The sequence below is a fragment of the Halichoerus grypus genome, chromosome 14 (genome assembly GCF_964656455.1).
Source record: "Halichoerus grypus chromosome 14, mHalGry1.hap1.1, whole genome shotgun sequence".
NCBI lineage: Eukaryota > Metazoa > Chordata > Mammalia > Carnivora > Phocidae > Halichoerus > Halichoerus grypus.
Window position 1 is genome coordinate 81627248 of NC_135725.1, and position 19125 is coordinate 81646372.

General features: G+C 39.8%; 1 protein-coding gene across 4 annotated transcripts in view; it reads right to left on the minus strand.

Moving 5' to 3' along the window:
* TTLL11 (tubulin tyrosine ligase like 11) overlaps nucleotides 1-19125 on the minus strand; it is a 249851-nt gene that overhangs the window by 182858 nt on the left and 47868 nt on the right. For 2 of the 4 annotated variants that reach the window (XM_078061723.1, XM_036107810.2), the window contains exons 2-3: nucleotides 18815-18911; nucleotides 12130-12263 (exon numbers count right to left, since the gene is read on the minus strand). The exons of 1 other annotated variant lie outside the window; for it this stretch is intronic. In XM_078061723.1, the coding sequence (XP_077917849.1) occupies nucleotides 12130-12263; nucleotides 18815-18911 (231 nt within the window). The remainder of the gene's footprint in view (nucleotides 1-12129; nucleotides 12264-18814; nucleotides 18912-19125) is intronic. One more of the 4 variants, XM_078061724.1, reaches the window with a different exon arrangement.

Below are 19125 nucleotides of genomic sequence, written 5' to 3' on the forward strand. Positions count from 1 at the left end.
AATCACTCTGAGGTTTGGATCACTTTTCCACTTAACAGATGGAGAACCGGGGCTGGAGGAAGGGGCTTACTGGAGGTCCCAGGAAGAATAAGTGATGGGCTGGGCTTTCCAGCAAGCGACTAGGGTAGGGTTTTCATAGTCTCATTCTGCATGTGCCAAGTCCTGAGTCAGCAGATTCTAGATGAATATCATCTTAGAGACAAAGAAATCCTCCTTTGTATTAGGGAACTACGCAGTTCGAAGTACCTGTGGCATCAGTCAAATGGTCTTTGACAGTTCAGGACTTCCAATGCTCAAACAGGAAGAGTCCCTGTCAATCACCTGACCCGCCTTCCATTTTACTGATGAGAGTCTCTCTGAGTAGCTACCATCAGAAAGCGAACAGTTAGACAACAAGCACTAGCTCCGCCTTCCATCTTCTCCACCAAACCTGCTCCTCCTTCTCTCGGGCATCTTAGCAAAGGGCACCCCCATCAGATTCCTGAAAGCGTCAATTCCGCCTTCTTCCTCACCCCCCTCTCTGATCTTTCTCGGAGTCCTGTAGCTTCCCCCTTCTAAATATGCCGCACGCCTGGCCCTTCTCTGCATAAGACTCCTGTCTTAGTGTCTCAGAACAAGCCTCCGCATCTCTGCCACCTTTCCAAGCGGAGCATCCTTTCCACAGGTCTCACTCCTCTGCCCTCCCCAATCCTGTCTATACTCCACCAGAGGTAACCACATTCCTCCTCATCCCCTACCTAACCCTCTCATGGCTTCCTCCTGTTAACCTGGCATTCAAGGCCCCTCCCGACCTGGCCTCTACTTCTCTAACTTCACCTACTGTCAAAGCCTCTTCTTTTAAACTCTAATAACATCAAACTCCTTATCATTCCAATATGTCACACCACTTCACATCTATGCACCTTTGCACAATCTACTGATTTTGGCTGGAATGCTCTTCTTTGGTTAGTCTACAAGGCAAGCTCATTATTTCAAAATCAAATCAGGTGTCACCTCTACCAGGAAGCTTTCTCTCTCCCTCTATGCCATCTGCCCTCTACCCTGATGAACCCTCTCATCACCAGCAAAGTTTTACTCTTTTCTCTAGAATAGTTCTGGACCTTATCCACACATCTATTCAAATATCCTCCCATAGTATAGCACAGAAAGTTAAAGTATTGATTCTGGAGCTAGTCTTCCAAGCTGTGTTATCTTGACAAAAATCACTTAACCTCTCTGTGCCTCACTTTCCTCTCCTATGAATAATAGAAGAACCCTATTTGGATCGCTGAAGAATTTTAAATTAGTCAATCCAGGTAAAAAATACTCAGTAAGTGTTGCATTGTTATTGTTACAAAATCATTCATTCAGAGGACTTCCATTTCCAGCCAAGATGTACTGACAGAAACTCGATTTACCTGCCCATCTGAAGCAACCACAAAATAGACAGAATGCATTAAGAATGGTTTTGGAGGCACTGGACATCAGGCAGCAAAGGACAATGATTCCTGAGAGATGTGAGCCCTGTGACTGCCCCAGTTTACTGCCCAGAGAAAGATTCCAGCCCAAGAGACCCCCTGAGCTGAGGAAATGAAGTTGTCAGTCAGGGTGACTAAGATAGCTCGTGTTCTCAAGACGGACTACTGGAGAGGAGATTTCTTCACAAAAAGAGGACTGGAGATCCACAGAGGGTCTCCCATTAGTATTTATCTGAATACAAATCAGTGAGTGAGGAAACTACCTGAGGCCAAGGAAAGAACCACCCAAAAGGACTAGAGGTAGCAATGCCAGGTGCCCACACACAGCCTGGAATAGCATCCGTTCTCACCAGCAAAACTAGAAAACACCATGGTTCATGGAGCATCAGGCGAAGTACACATAAGATTCTTGCCTCAGTGCTAAGAAATAATTTGGTTAGACTGACCACTGTCCCAGTGGCGCCTGACTTTAAAAACAAGACCCAAATCTATTTCCACATAACTTAATTGGATCCCATAACAAAGTTCAAGAATATTTGTAGGAATGCAAAAATGGACAAATTCACTGAAGGACAAACTACCAAGGCTCGTTCAAGAAGAAATAGAAAACATAAATAGCCTATATCTGTTAAAGAAATTGAAATTTTAGTTAAAACCTTCCCATAAAGAACCATCGGGTCCACATGACTTCACTGGTGAGTTTTACCAAATATTTAAGAAAGAAATAATGCCAATTCTACACACTCTTTCAGAAAATTAAAGAGTAGAGAATACTTCCAACTCCTTCTATGTGACTAGCATTACCCTGGTAGCAAAACCAGGCAAAGACATTGTAAAAAAAAGAAAACTACAGAACAATATCCCTCATGAATATAGATGCAAACATTCTTAAAAAATTTTTAGAAAATCAGGGCACCTGGGTGGCTCAGTCAGTTAAGCCGCTGCCTTCGGCTCAGGTCATGATCCCAGGGTCCTGGGATCGAGCCCCACATCGGGCTCCCTGCTCAGCGGGGAGCCTGCTTCTCCCTCTCCCTCTGCCTGCCTCTCTGCCTACTTGTTCTCTCTCTCTCTCTGTCAAATAAATAAATAAAATCTTAAAAAAAAATTTTTTTAGAAAATCAAATCCAACAATATATAAAGAGGATAACATATCATGACAATTGAGATTTATCTAAGGAATGCAATGCAAGGTTTATTTGATATTTAAAAATCAATCAATATTATTTGTCATATTAATAAACTAAAAAAAGAAAATCCATATGATCATCTCAATAGACTCAAGAAAAGTATGTAACAAAATCCAGCACCCATTTCTAATTTAAAAAAAAAACCAAAATCCATGGAAACAAGGAACAGAAGGGAACTTCATCAATCTAATAAAAAGCATCTACAAGAAATCTACAAGTAACCCATACTTAATGATGAAAAACTAAAGGCTTATCCCCAAAGATCAGGAACAAGTCTAGGACGTCTTCTCTCATCACTTTTATTCAACATTATATGGAGGTTCTAGCCAATGCAATAAGGTAAGAAAAAGAAATAAAGGGCTGATTGGAAAGTAAGAAATCATGAGGACATGATAGTCTATACAGAAAATCTAGTGGAATCTACAAAATAAGATACTGAAACTACTGAGTTTAGCAAGGTTTCAGGATACAAGATCAATACATAAAAGTCAATTGTATTTCTACATACTCAACTAGATTTTGAAGTTTAAAAATACAACATTGCCAATTTATCAAAAATTTGAAATACTTAGGAATAAACTTGACAAAAGATGTGAAAAACCTATGCACTAAAAACTAAAAGACATTGCCCAATGTAATTAAAGAAGACCTAAATAAAAGGAGAGATATACATCACATTACATATAAAATAAAAGGAGATATATATATTATATATCAGAAACTCAATGCTGTTAAGAAGTTGATTCTACCTAAAGTGAAATGCAGATTCAATGCAATTCTAATCAAAATCCCAGCAGGCTTTCTCGTAAATTGACAAGCTGATTCTAAAATTCATATGGCAGATCAAAAGACTATAATATCCTAGACAACTTTGAAAAAAATGACAAAGTTGGAGGACTTATATTACCTGATTTTAAGACTTATTGCAAAGCTACAGTGACAAAGACAGTGAGGTATTAGCATAAAAATAGACAAATACATCAATGGAATAGAATAGAGAATTCAGAAACACCCACACATACTTGAGCAACTATTTTCAACATAAATGCAAATGCAATTTGGGAGAGAAAGGTTAGTATGCTCATCAGATGTTTCTAAAATAAGTGGATATCTATGTCTCAAAAAAGTTAACTTCAATCCATACCTCATACCACATTCAAAAATTAACTCAAACGAATCATAGATCTAAACTTAAAACTATAAAATTTTAGACAAAAACATAAAACATCTTTGTGAATTTGGGTTAGGTCAAGGTTCTTATGTATAGATTCATAAAAGAACAAATTGATAAATTGGACTTCATCAGAATGAAAAATTTGATCTTCAAAAGATACGGTTAAGACAATGAAAAGACGAGGCACAGACTGGAAGAAAATATTGTAATTGATACATCTGATAAATACCTATATTCAGAATACATAAAGAACTCTTGAAACTCAATAATACAAATACTCAATTTTTTTAAATGGACACAAGATATAAATAAATTTATTTCATTAAAGAATGCATTTGAAAAATATTTTTTAAATAAAAAATTTAAAAAAGAATGCATTTGGATGTGAAAAGATGTTCAACATCATTAATAACTAAGGAAATACAAACTAAATAATAAGAAAAGGCTACACACCTATTAGAATAGCTAAAATTGAAAAGACTGACTACTACCAAGTGTTGGCAAGGATGTGGGAGAACTAAAATGCTTATACATGGCTGAAGGGAATATAAAATGACACAACCACTTTGGAAAACAATTTGTACTTTCTTTAATATCAAATATACACCTACTCTATGATCCAGACACTCCATTCTTAAGTGTTTACTCAAGAGAAATGAAATCATATGTCCACACAAAGACTCAGACATGGATAGTCATAGTATCTTTATTTGTAATAGGCCAAAACTGGAATCAATCTAAATATCCAGCAGCAGCTGAAGGTATAAGCAAGCTGTGGTATACACATTCAATGGAATACCCCTCAATAATAAACATGCATGAATTATTGATGAATACTATAACCTGGAAGAATCCCAAAATAATTATATTGAGTGAAAGAAGCCAGAACCAAAAAAAAAAATTTTTGAAGGAAAAAATAAGAGTACCTGCTATATTATTTCATTTATATAAAATTTTAGAAAGTACAAACTGGTCTTGATAAAAAGCAGATCCATAGTTGCCTTGTGATGGGAGGTAGAGGGCAGGGAGAGAAAGGAAGGATTACAAAGGGACATGAGGAAACATCTTGGGGTGATGGATATGTTCATTATCTTGATTGTGGTAACGGTTTCATGGATTTTTACATATATCAAAACATATCAAACTGCACACTTGAAATATTTGCAGTTTATTGTACTTCAATTATATCTTAATTAAAGCTTTTTTAAAAAAAGTATGAGACAAATAGGCTATCCACATAGTCTCAAAATATGTCCCCACAAGATACTTACAAAGGGAAAACGGTAACTTTTTATGGAGAAACCTAACAGAAACTACCTTAACTAAGTGATCAAAGTTAACGTCACCAGAAATAAGACATCCTGACATCATGTACCTCCTGATATGCTGCATTGAGAAGGTCACAACATCACTTTGTAGTATTCTTATGAAAAATGTGTAATCTGAATCTAATCATGAAAAAATCAGACAAAACTAAATTGAGGGACATTCTAAAAAAATAAACTGACCAGTACTCTTCAAAAGAGTCAAGGTCATGAAAGACAAAGATAGGTTGAAGAACAGTTACAACTCAGAGGAGACTAAGGAGAAATGACAACTAAATGCAATGAGGAAACATGGAGTGGATCCTGAACCAGGAAAAAAAGACATTAGCAGGACAATAGAGAAATGCAAATAAGGTGCATAGATTATTAAATAATATTATATCAATGTTAATTTCCCAGCTTCAGTAATTGTATAAGATGTTAACATTAGGGGAAGCTAAATGAAGGGAGCATGGGAGCTCTTTCTGTATACTATTTTTGCAATTTTTGTAAGTAATTATTTCAAAACAGCTTCAAAACTGAAGGTAAAATAAAGACATTTTCAAACAAAAGCTGGGAGAACAGCAGATCTGTACTATAAAAAAAATATGTTTAAAAAAATTCTTCAAGTTGAAGGAAAATAATTCCCAGATGGAATCCAAGAGCTACTTGAAGGAATGGAGAATACTGGAAATGTAAATATATAGGTGAGTATACAAGACAAATATACTCATTTTTTCAGTTTCTTTATAAGATAATTGACTTTTCAGTGCAAAAATAAAAACACTGTATTGTGGGGTTTATCACACAGAAGCAAACTATATGATAATACCATAGAGGATGAAGATGGGAAAAGAGGTACACTGTTGTGAAGCACATATATTTTCCTTAAAGTATGTAATACTTAAAGGTATATGTGACAAGTTAAAGATGTATTGTAAACCCTAGATTGATTCTAGGGCTAAGACAAAAACTAAAAACATTTTTAAAAGAGGCATAGCTGGTAAGCCTAAAGAGGAGATAAAATAAAACACTAAAAATACCCAATTAATCCAAACATATAGAATAAATAGTAAAGACATAGGAAGATGGTGTACTTGAAGCCAACAATATTGATGATTGCATTAATTTAAGTGGGCCGAGCATACCAGTTAAAAGTCAGGGATTGTCAAACTGGATAAAAGATCATAACCCAATTACATGATGTCCACAAGAAGCAATCTTTAAAAATGCAAATAGGATAAAAGTAAAAGAATGGTAAAAAGATATACCATACAAATACTAAACCAAAAGAAGCTGGAGGCACTGTATTAATATCAAAAAGAGTAGATTTCAGGACAAGGAAAGTTACCTTCTAATGGAGTCAAATCATCAAGCTAACAACAACTTCAAAAACACATGAAGCAAAAACAGACATAACTAAAAAGAGAAATAGACAATCCACAACGAGATTTGGAAATTTCAACATACCCTCTCAGTAACTGACTGAATAAGTTGGCAGTAAATTAGTAAGGAATATGTGAACAGTACCAAGTACCAACTTGACCTAATTGACATTTATCAGATGCCACACCAACAACTCCAGAATACATATTATTTTCAAGTACACATGAAACAGTCATCAAGATAAACAATATATGGGGGCGTCTGGGGGGTGCAGTCAGTTAAGTGTCCATCTCTTGGGTTTCGGCTCAGGTCGTGATTGCATGGTTATGAGATCAAGCCCTGCATTGGGCTCCATGCTCAGTGCAGAGTCTGCTTGGGATTCTCTCTCCCTCTCCCTCTGCTTTTCCCACTTGTGCGCTCTCTCTCTCTCTCTCTAAGTAAATCCTTTTTTAAAAAAATATAAACAATATATGGGCCATAAGATGACTTTCAACAAATTTAAAGGGACTAAGATAATACTGAATATATTCTCTGATGTCAACAAAATTAAATTATAAATCAGTAACAAAGAATATTTGGGACAGTTCCAAAATTATTAATAAACTAAACAACTCATTTCTAAATAACCTATGGGTCAAAGAAATCTCAAGGGAAATTAGACAACATTTTTAGTTAGGTGGTAATGAAAATGTAATATACAAAAATTTCTGAGATGCTTTAATGTTTAAAAATCAATCAACTGAATTAAGTTCCTCCTTAAAAAGTTCGAGAAAGATGAGAAAATTAAACCCAAAAGAAGTAGAAATCAATGATATAGAAAATGCCCAAACAATACAGAAAAACAACAAAATCACAAGTTGGCTCTTTGAAAAGATCAACAAAACTAATAAACCTGAAGCTAAGTTGATATGAAAAGAAAGAGAGAGAGAGAGAGAAGGAAGGAAAGAAGCAAGGAAGGAAGGAAGGAAGAAAGGCAGACAAAGAAAGAAAAAAAAAGGAAAGAAAAAGAAAACACAAATTACCAATATCAGCAATGAAATGGGGAGATCACTACATATCTCATAGACATTAAAAAATAAGGAAATACTGTTTTTCAAAACTTTCATCAGTAAATTGGACAACTCAGATAAAATGGATTAATTCCTTGAAAGAAACAAATTACCTATATGTATTAAAAAATTAATTCGTAATTTAAAATGTTCCCAGAAAGAAAGCTCCATGCCCGAATACCTTCAATAGTGTATTCTATCAAGCATTTAAGAAATAAATACCAATCTTATACAAAATTTTCAAAACAGTAAAGAAATATTTGCTAACTCATTTAATAAGGATTGCCTGATACAAAGACCAAAGACATCACACACCAATATCTCTCATGAACAACGACACAAAAATTCCTAAGTATCAGCAAATACAGTTTAGCAGCATTTAAAAAGGATAATACATCATAACCATATAAGATTTATAACAGGAATGCAAAGTTAGCTTAATATTTAAAATATGAATTGGTGGTTCATCATATTATCAAAATAAAGAGAAAAATCATACCATCTAAATAGATGCTGAAAAGCATTTGACAAGATTGAGCACCCATGGGGCGCCTGGGTGGCTCAGTTGGTTAAGCGACTGCCTTCGGCTCAGGTCATGATCCTGGAGTCCCGGGATCGAGTCCCACATCGGGCTCCCTGCTCAGCAGGGAGTCTGCTTCTCCCTCTGACCCTCCCCCTCTCATGCTCTCTCTCTCTCTCTCATTCTCTCTCTCAAATAAATAAATAAAATCTTTAAAAAAAAAAAAAAAAAGATTGAGCACCCATTCATGATGAAAAACTCCTCCAAACTACAGAAGACACCTTCCTCAACCTGATAAAGGGCATCTATGAACAACCGAACATCACACATAACATGATAAGCTGTATGCTTTCCCCCTAACATTGAGAACAAGGCAAAGATATCCACTCTAATTACTTCTAATTCAATGTCGTATTGGAGATCCTAGCCCAGTGCAGTTTAATAAGAAAAATTAAAATAAATAAAAGGCATGTAAGATTAGAAAGGAAGAAACAAAATATATTAATTCACAAGTGAATTAATTGTATACATAGAAAATCCTAACAAATCTACAAAAAAAGAACTTGTAGAACTAATAAGGGAATTGAGCAAGGTCATATGATATAAGTTCAAAGCAAAAAGTCAGCTGGATGTCTATATACTAGCAACAAACAACAGGAAAATGAAATTCAAAAAATATCATTTACGATAGCATAAAAAACAAAACTTCTTAGGGATGTCTTGTACTCTGAAAGCTATAAAACATTACTGAGATAAATTAAGGAAGATATAAATAAATGGAGATAAAAGTTATGGATTAGATGAGTTGACGCCGTTAAGATGTCCACTGTCTCCAAACTGATCTGTAGATAGATTCAAAGCAATCCCAATCAAAGTCCCAGTGGGCTTCTTTGTAGAAATGGGCAAAATGGTTAAAAAACTGATATGGAAATGCAATAGCCCTATAATAACCAAAACAATTATGATGATAAACAAAGTGGGAAGACTTGTACTACGTGATTTCCAGACTGACCCTGACTCATAGTAACCAAGATAAAATGCGGTATTAGCATAAGAGTAAACATATAGATGAATGGAACAAAACAGACTCCAGAAACAGACCAAACACATCCAGTCAACTGGTTTTCAACGAGGTTGCCAAGGTAATTAATTCAATGAGGGAAACAATCATCCTTACAACAAAAGGCACTGAACAACTGAATATCCCTATGGAACAAAGTAAACTTCAACACTGATCTCATGCCATACACAGAAACTAAGTTGAAATGAATCATAAACCTAAATGTAGACACTAAAACTAACAAATCCCTAGAAAAAAACAGTACAAAATCTTCACCACCTTTAATTGGGCAAAGATGCTGTAGGTATCACACAAAAGCACAAACTATAAAAGGAAAAAATGGTAAGTGCAACTTCACCAAAATTAAAAACTTTTGTTCCTCAAAAGGCAGAGTTAAAACATGAAAAGTTAAGAGGGAGAAAATATTCACAATACACATACAAAAGACTTGTACACAGAATATATAAGGAAACTACAACTTAAAAATAGAATGCCCAGAGAAATGAGCAAAAGTTTGACTGTACACATAACAAAAGAAGATATTCAAATGGTCAAAAGGCAGATGAAAAGATGCTCAACATCTGGTCGTAGGGGAGATGTAAATTAAAACCACAGAGAGATACAACTACACATCTCCCAGAATGTCTAAAATTCAAAAAACTAACAATACCAAGGCTTGGTGATGATGTGGAGCAAAGAGAACTCACACACTGCTGGTGAGGGCGTACAACCACGCTGGAAAACAAGTTCGGCAAGTTCTTGTAAGTTAAACATACATACACCATATGATCCAAAAATTCCACTCGTAGGTACTACCCAAGAGAAATGAAAACATGTAACTACATAATGACTTGCATGTGATCAGTCATGGCAGTTTTATTTATAAAATCCCCAAACTGGGGATGGCCCAAATGCCCATCAAGTGGGAAATGGATAAGCAAATTCATACAATGGAATATCACTCACCAATAAAAATACAAATGGCTAATATATACAACAAATATGGATGAATCTCAAAAATATGATTCTGAAAGAAAAACAAAGACTCAAGTGTGTATGTGTGTGTGTGTGTGTATGTATACATATATATGAATATGATTCCGTTTACATGAATTCCTCGAACAGACAAAACAAATCTCCAATGAGAATACAGACCAGCGGTTGCCTGGGCTGGGGGTGTTGAGGGAATGGACTGCAAGGAGGACAGAGGAACTTGGGGGTTGATGGAAAAGTTCTCACATATCTGATTTTGAAGGCACAGTTGGTAGGTATCTCATTTAAATTCACAGGATAGTTAGATATAGAGTTGTGGAAATGGGACATAAAGATATTCCACAAAGGGACAAGGACATGAGCAGAGCCACAGAAGTGAGAAATTGAGGGGTGAGTATGGGGAGCCGCTGAGAGCTTATTTTTTAAAATTAACTTTATTGAAGCATAATTTGCATGAATAAAATGCATCCATTTTAGGTTAATAATTGGATGAATTTTAAGAAATGTACAAACTCATGTGACCACCATCCCATAGAGAGCTTCCTTTTTTTTTTTTTTAATTTATTTGAGAGAGAGAATGAGAGACAGAAAGCACAAGAGGGAAGAGGGTCAGAGGGAGAAGCAGACCCCCTGCTGAGCAGGGAGCCCCGATGTGGGACTCGATCCCCGGAGTCGAGGATCATGACCTGAGCCGAAGGCAGTCGCTTAACCAACTGAGCCACCCAGGCGCCCGAGAACTTCCTTTTAAAAATTACCACTTCAAGCTTTTTTTGTGCTTACTAAATCATCATTTTATTACAAGTTTTATCATTTAATATTAAAACCAAAACAACATGCAGGCAATAAGACAGCTTATAAAAAGCATAGGCCTTGGGGTGCCTGGGTGGCTCAGTGGGTTAAGTGTCTGCCTTCAGCTCAGGTCATGATCTCAGGGTCCTGGGATCCAGCCCCGGATCGGGTTCCCTGCTCAGCAGGGAGTCTCCTTCTTCTCCCTTTTCCTCTCCCCCCGTTCGTATTTTCTCTCTCTCTCTCTCTCTCTCTCTCTGTGTCTCTCTCTCAAATAAATAAATAAAATCTTTAAAAAAAATCCATAGGTCTTGAAATCAGCTCTAGGTTTAAATTCCACTTCTCCAGCAAGTCACCTTGCTTATCAAAGTCTGTTTCCTCATCCACAAAATGGGATTAATAATAAAATCAACTTGACAAGATTGCTGTGAGGATTGAAAGAAATAACGTTAAGCTTCTGGCACAATGCCTGGAACACAGTAGGACCAATAAATGGTATTAATCCTATCACATCACAGTAAGATGGGCATTTGTTGTACAGTTACCCTCAGAGGTACGTATGGACCATGGAACCCACTGGCAAAGGCTTTGAAGGGGTCCCAAATGAAAAATGGCAATCCTCAATTCAGTTTCCCTACTGGTACTGTTTCACAATCAGTGGTCAAGGCTCCAAAGTATTTCATGCTCAAACACTTTGCTTTGATAGGGAATGGGCGATTTGAAAATTGATTCTGGAACCGATTTAAAGCAGAACACTTAAAAGGTGCCCCCACCCCACCTCCACAGTGTGTCAGACCTCCTCCCTAGCCTTAAAACGGAGCCCGACCGCCCACATTTCATACCACAGGATGCTGGGGAGACCACATCCTAGATTCACCCAAACAGTCCCAATCTGCTGAAGGGCTCAACCACCTGCTCCAGCCCTATCTCCCTCGCTTTCCAAACATCAGCTCCGTGACCCCACTCCCAATATCAGCCTCAGGCCAGACGCACTTCTTAGTTCACCTACCTGTCACCCTGCCTATTCAACTGCAAGCTCCTTGGTCACTGCCAACACTCACTGGGTACTGTTGAGACACTCCCTTGGCTAGCCGCAGCTTCCTGGGGATCCCCCCACCCCAGTTCCCAGCACACAGGACCCAGGACCCAGCTCCCAGGACACAGTCGCAACCATAACGTAATTCAAGGGTCACGGGGACGGAGTGCCATCTACCTGAGCAACAAAGAGCTGGAACTCGTCAGGCAGAATCCATGAGCGAGGATAGAAGTTGTACTCCTCAGGAAAGAGATTCTGCATGATTCTCACGGCTCTGCTCAGAGTAATTTTACGCACCATCTCCGTCATGCCTGGGGAGAAGAGAAGCTGTGAGATTTGAACAGCAGTGGGCTGCTAGCTATAAAACAGCCATGATCGGGGACTTTTAAAACCACCCACCCGACATATTTGCTTTTGCAGACAGGATAAAAAAAGGTAGCTGTTCCCCACAGCAGTGACTCATGGTTTGGAAAGACCTACCAAATTAATGAAAAACTTGAGGTAATAGATGGATAGTTTTTTCCCCTTATAAAAATGAAGCATCAATTGGAAGGAATGGGTTTCCACCTAGTTTATTAATCCATTCTTTGTCAGTCTCCTCGATAATGGATAAAGAGAAGCATTTACATCTTGCACTTAAAACTTAATATCCTCCTTAATTTGGGGCCACCATCCATAATTCTGGGACTGCTTCCATCTTATACCCTCGAGAATATCATCTAGTGGACTCTGCTTACATTACGAGAAGCTTAATTAAGTTGCTTTACTTTAATCTTCCATGAGTATTCAAGGTATAAAATAGAAAAATATACAGCTTTCAGCATAAAATCTGTCTCCTTGAAATAAGGACAGAAAGTAGAAAGGATATCATAGCATAATTTATAGTTTAGGGGGAGAAAATGAAATCTGTAGGAGTTCTTCAGTTATAAGTACTGACACTAACATTGATCAGACCTCATTAATTTGCCCAGAGGGTATTAAAATGACTCACTTATAAAATATTTTAAAAGAATGGTGGATTTTTTTTTCTTGTAGCATCTTTAGGAACTCTGACAAGAGAGGAAACTGTCTATACCTTAGCAAATTTTCAGCAAATAGGTAAAAATTCTTCTAAGTTTTAGCATGCTTATCTCTTAGGGCAAATATCACCACTGAAAATGGAGACTAGAAATGGCCTTCACCCTGAGACAGGCAACAGTTCCATCCCTGACACTAGGAACTGGCTCGGCGAAGTTATTTTTTACAGAAAGTACAAAGTTTTGTGTCAGCTTGGCATGTCCGAATTATCACACATTCCAAATGGGCACAATCAGAACGAATGAGATTTCTCGAAATTCCCATGTTCAGGAAGTGAAGGGTGAACATTTTGAGAATGAAGGTTTTAATAACCTATTTCTTGCTTCCTTCAGCATATTAAAAAGCGCAATAAATCCGAAGATCGCAGATTCAAGATGTCAATGCCCAGCTTCTTGGTTCTTGTTTAGGATAGAGAAAAGGATTAAATAAGAAATAAAGGAGCTTGAAAAGCACTAATAAACTGTGCTCTGATGTGAACTCTTCAATATTAAAGAAAACTCACTGAGGACATTGTTCTGAGCTTCCTAAGAAATAAGTATGAGCCCAGAAAATTCTAGCTGTTTCCTTTTAGTCCCCTCCAAAATTAGAATTTTTGAGTTATAAACACTGGAGCCGAACACCAAATACACAAAACAAAAACTTCAACTGTTTTTGAAGGTTTTTCCTTTTCTTTGACAACAGTTTGTTATCATACTAGACTAAAACCCTTCATAACTAACTATAATACAGCACCTTAACCAAGTAGATGAAACCTCCTGACTGTTGTGGTACTTTCTACACTTTTAATGGCCTTGTGACGGGGGAAGTTTCTCTTTCAGAAACCCCTCAGCAGGTCGGACAGACTCACACAACACAGACAGAAGTGCTATGAGTACAGAAGTGTGGTTTGAATGCTCCAGAGAAGTCTTGTGAAAACCAATGTCCAGGGGTGCCTGGGGGGCTCAGTCAGTTAAGCGTCTGACTCTTGATTTTGTCTCAGGTCATGATCTCAGGGTCATGAGATGCAGCCCTGCGTCGGGCTCCACACTGGGCGTGGAGCCCGCTTGAGATTTTCTCTCTCCCTCTGCCCCTCCCCTGCACTCTCTCTCCCTCTCTAAAAAAAAAGAAAAGACACAAATCAATTTCCAGCAAATTGAGTATATCTTCATTTGAAACCTGCGACTGCTCCCACTGTAATGTGGATCCTAAGTCCCCCCACCAGCTGACAGATCTGCTCCCAAGTCTGCTTTTGTGCCAGTCTCCAGGTAGTTCTCTACTGAAAACAGCCAGCTTCGGAAGCACCCTACAATCCAACAGCTACTTTCCCCAGACAGTTCTGACCCACAGGCTCTGGACGACTCGCCCCTCCTCTGCCTAAATGCCTGTCTCCAGGAGGCACCAGTGTCTACCTCCTTCAATCCACTCACCACCAAAACCTTTGTTCCTCCACCATATCTCCGACCCCTCCCTCCACCCCACGTGGAAGCTGCTGGCGTCTGGGCTTCTGGTGGTGGCTCAGAGACAGATGTGGGGAGTGCCATCGGCTCTCACGGGAGTAGCTGGGTTTCTAGCTGAGCCAGAACACATGTTCCCGAGCAAATAGGGGAAAAGAGAGGTCACTGCCAGGCTCTGCTGGCTCTAGACTCTACCTCCCTTCTCCAAGGAACTGCAGCACCTGACCCTCCCTGGGACCCTTGCCCTAGGCTCTGGGACACACTCTGACCTGAGCTGGAAGCTCTAGGTCTAACCATCAGCTCCCAGCCCCTCGAGATTGAGAATAAGGCAATCTTTGACCCTGACTTTGTACTCCAGTTAGATAAGGAGGATTTCAACGGTCTTTCTAAGGCTTTCTGGTTGCTTTGTCCCTAGGTTTTGGTAACCTGTCTTTTGCTCCTGGTGCCTGAGTAGCTGCCTTAGCAATGCCTTTGCTTTGTTCCTGCCAGTGTTCCTCCTCTGTTCCACCCAAGACTACCCAGCAAGGGCTGGATCCTCCTGCTTGGGACCTGAGCCCTGTGCCTGCCCTCCTGCTGCCTACTTAGAGGTTCTTTTGAGGCTCACTGCCTACCTGGGGTTCCCAGCAGGTCTTTCTCCAGATGTCCCTATGGTGGCAGGTCCCCTCCCAACTGGGAAAATGCTCTAACTCAGATTGGAGCTTCCCACACCAGGAACTTGCCTCCTGTCACTCCTGGGCCTGGTTCTTCTCTCTGCTACACTGGAGTCTCAAGGCCTGGTAGGTCTCAACCCCCGTGAAGCTACGCAAGAGGGTAACAGTCTGATCCTTAGGCTTGCCCACACAGACCTACCTATTTAACCCAATTTAAAACAAAAACAAAAACAAAACAAAATCTGAGCTATTTCGGGAGTACTGTTCAATCCAAATATCACTGACAACAATATAATTCTTGGCAAAACACATTCCAGCCACCCAATGACAAATAACTTCTTCCAGATCCACCCTCTTCTCTGTTCCCAGTGCCGCTGATGAGTTCATTATTTGCTGGCTCCTGCAGCGGCCTCTTAGCTCTACCTCTGTCTCCTGCTTCTGCCCTTCCACCCACCTCCAATGCATCCCTCTGGGGGGCCTTCTGAAAATGCAAGCTGGCCCATGTCGCTCTCTGGCCTAACAATTTCTCAGTGGCTCCCATGACCTTCAGACTATAAGGATGCTATCCTTCGGTCCCTGCTTATCACCCATCCACGGCCCCTCTCACACCTGACCCTTTCTGACCATCATGGGCCACTTGCCCTTCACTGAATGAGCAACCTGCTCTAAACATCCTAGGTCTTTGCACCAACTCTATTCCCACATTTTGCAGGGAGGTCAGGCCCGTCCAGCCCTGGAGCCTCAGTTCACATGTTCTCCTGGGTCTCTCGCCCTGTCTGCCCCCCGAGCAGATCTAGATTAGGTCATGTGCCCTCGTTCCAAACCACCCGGGCACCCCAGATTTCCTCTGTCTGGCACTTATTTTGTATTTGACTTCTCTCCCTACACACCTTTCTCCTTATCTCTCTATCTTCTCTGACACAGCCGAGTGCTTGACCGCAAGCAGCCCAGGACCTTCCTGGCCGGGGCCCTTTCCCTCTCTGCCAGAACATCCCCTCCCCACCCCTGCCATGTGCTGTCATACATCTCAGACCCTGAAAGTCAGCAAAAAACTGTCGCTTGTGAGCTGAGAATTGACAGTTTGGGACTTTCCTAAAGCAAAGACATATCCAAATCAGATTATTTTTATAGAAAGTCTTAATTCATCATGTTAAGACATAATAACACATCTTGGAGGACCTCGTCATAGAAAAGTGGCTAAAATCTAATGTGCTGACACAAACAAAATAAATAGCTTCCATATGCATCTCCAAAAGTTTTCAGTTTATTCAGCACGTGATGCATTTACAGTTGCCTGCCACATCCAGTAGAACTTACTCTATATCATATACAGTGCATACGAGATGCACCGCTAGAATAACGGGATACCGGAGAGACAGAAGATAAGCCTGGACCCAAACTAGAGCCAAAGGACAGACCCTTCTGGAATCACGTCATAGTTAAGAGCTGCTGTCTTCCATAGGGAGAGGGTGTAGCCACACTGCGTCTCTGCCTAGAGATTCGAGAGCCTGCTTTGTCATTAGAACTAATTAATTGCTGTTGGTAAAGTGGAAAATTACATGTTCCAGTCACTGGCACATGGAATATGGGATAGAGCAAACTTGTTTCTTTGGAATGAATATTCTTATATCACCTTTAATGAAACTAGTCCTTTGAGGGTGTTTTTCTCTAATCTGTGTTCCAAAAGGAGAGCTATATAGCTACGACTTCTTTCTTACTCTCAGCCATGAGATGAGGCACAAACAGGGGAAAACATAAGTGAAGCCTCATTTGAGGATTCATGTCTTAGGAACTCTGTCCTCATTCAAAGAACTGTTCTCTTCCAAATTACCTTCTCCCAGTATCCCAGTAAGTCCTTTGAGTGACATCAAAAAGTCATCTTTTATGAGCAGCAAGATAGAAAAGAATAGTTATCCCATTGAACTGTATGCAAGAACCCAGGCTACCAGAATCCTTCTTGTTCTCCAACAGAACCCTCCCTCATCTCTAACTGTGGGTTAATTTTCTAGCTCCGTTCCTCCGGAAACCAATAAAGGTAGAAAGTTAGCTGTGTTCCTAGACGACAAATCATATGGTTGAAATGATCCCTGATTGGCAAATTGCATAAATACCTGGTAGGAAGCCATAGCCCCAGGCTTTCCTGATGTAATGATTCTCCTAACTCAGCACGACCCTGCTGGGGACCCTGGAAGCTATGCTTTGGAGGAGCGACGTGAGCTAAGGCTCTTGAGGCATATCTAAGCCAAGACAGACCCACGTCCACCAATGTAGGTCTTGTCTCCTTACACCTGAGCTGATCTCACTTGAGGGGTTAGACTAGCCTTCGGCACCCTCACAAAGACACCGCTGGAGAGAAATGCCCAACATTGACCGGCTGGCAGGCCGTGTTTCCTGCCCTATATCTTTTTAAGTGAATCTGAGCCAGGTGAGGCCCATGGTAGTCTGAAAGCTTAACTGAACCCCCCTAGTGGACATGGCATAACTCACCAGTGTATCATGTATGGCTACTGGTTTTTCCGAGACGTATTTTCTTAAAGACATGGCATAGAGTGCCAAAGAGTAAATTTTTTTTTAAGTAAACTCTACACACACCATGGGGCTCAAACTCCTGACCCTGAGATCAACAGCCAACAGGCACCCCAGAAAAAGGGAAAATGCAGTCGCCTTTTAAAAATAAGCATAAATGATATCACGCTAGAAGAAAACACCTCGTATTCAGGCAAACACACTCTGACTGCAACCATGTAAAAATGATACAAATATGTGGTTAAGGTTTGGGAGGAAATCTAGAAATATTCACATTGTTGTTTTGTTAAACGAGGGATGGGATTCAGGGTGATGCTCTTTTTAAACAAATGATTTACTATCGTATTATAATATGGTTTGTACATATTATGTTAAAATTTCTGAATATAAGAGAAAGACCCTTTGGCTGCGATCGCCCCCCCCTCTTGACCAAATGTTCCTTCCTCTCTGAGCACACCCACTCACCTTAACCACCCTCCTCACTGAGCCATTAAAAATAATGAATAGCAATCCATAGCAGAAGAGGGAGGCAGAGATTAAAAATAAAATGGAAAGGCATATGGGGAGGCTGGGAATGGAGTGAGGAGGTGTCTTAAAGTGTTGGCTCTGACACTTTCTTGGCACTAGTCCCCCTTACAGGAAAGCCTCACTGGGACAAGGTCCCGAGGTAAAAGGTAGGCACTGTCTCAGCCTGTCGTTCACCACACAGACTGGTATATTTGGTTGTAAAAATGGTACTTCCAATGATGATACTTAAAGAAAGCAGAAGCTGCTAACCCCATTTTTGTGGCATATTCCTAGAATTTTAGTACTTTTGTTTCTTGCAAATAATTTATGTGAAGTGGCCTATTTTTTTTTTTTTCATTTTGAGAACATCGTCTCCTCATTACACCTTCATATTATAACTCAGAAAGTGAAGATCGTGTTCTTCCACTGGTGAAATTAGTCCAGGAAAGCCTGTCTTTTTATTTTTGAACCTCCAGTCTTTAACCCACTGGTGGGTCAAATCCTGATGACCTCTGCGTTAGCTTCCCTCCCAAGGTCAGGGTGCCGCGGTGCTGCGGGCGGCAAGTCCCAATTAAGAGTCCTTGAGTCCGAGCTCAAAACGCTGCTTGCAGAAGAGCCCTGACACTCAGCCTAGAAACATTTTTCGATGCCAACAATAACAGCAGATACCTGGAAACTTGTTCACTTGGCCGGAGAATATGTCATTGTCGTGAAATGAAACTCCATGCCAGTAGATGTCACAAGGCAAGCGTCGGCCGAATGGGAACTAGAAGACAGAGGGAAAAAAACTGTGACTATTAACAAGACCTAGAGGAGGAGCTACCATCCTGGGTGTCTATTACATACACAGTCCCCGCGATTTGGTGCGTGTCACGTGATGTAATCCTCATAATAAGCACACGAGGTAGATGATATCCTTTCCCATTTCATAGGTGAAGAAACCGTTTCAGGCAGGTTAAGGAACTTGCTCAAGGTCACAA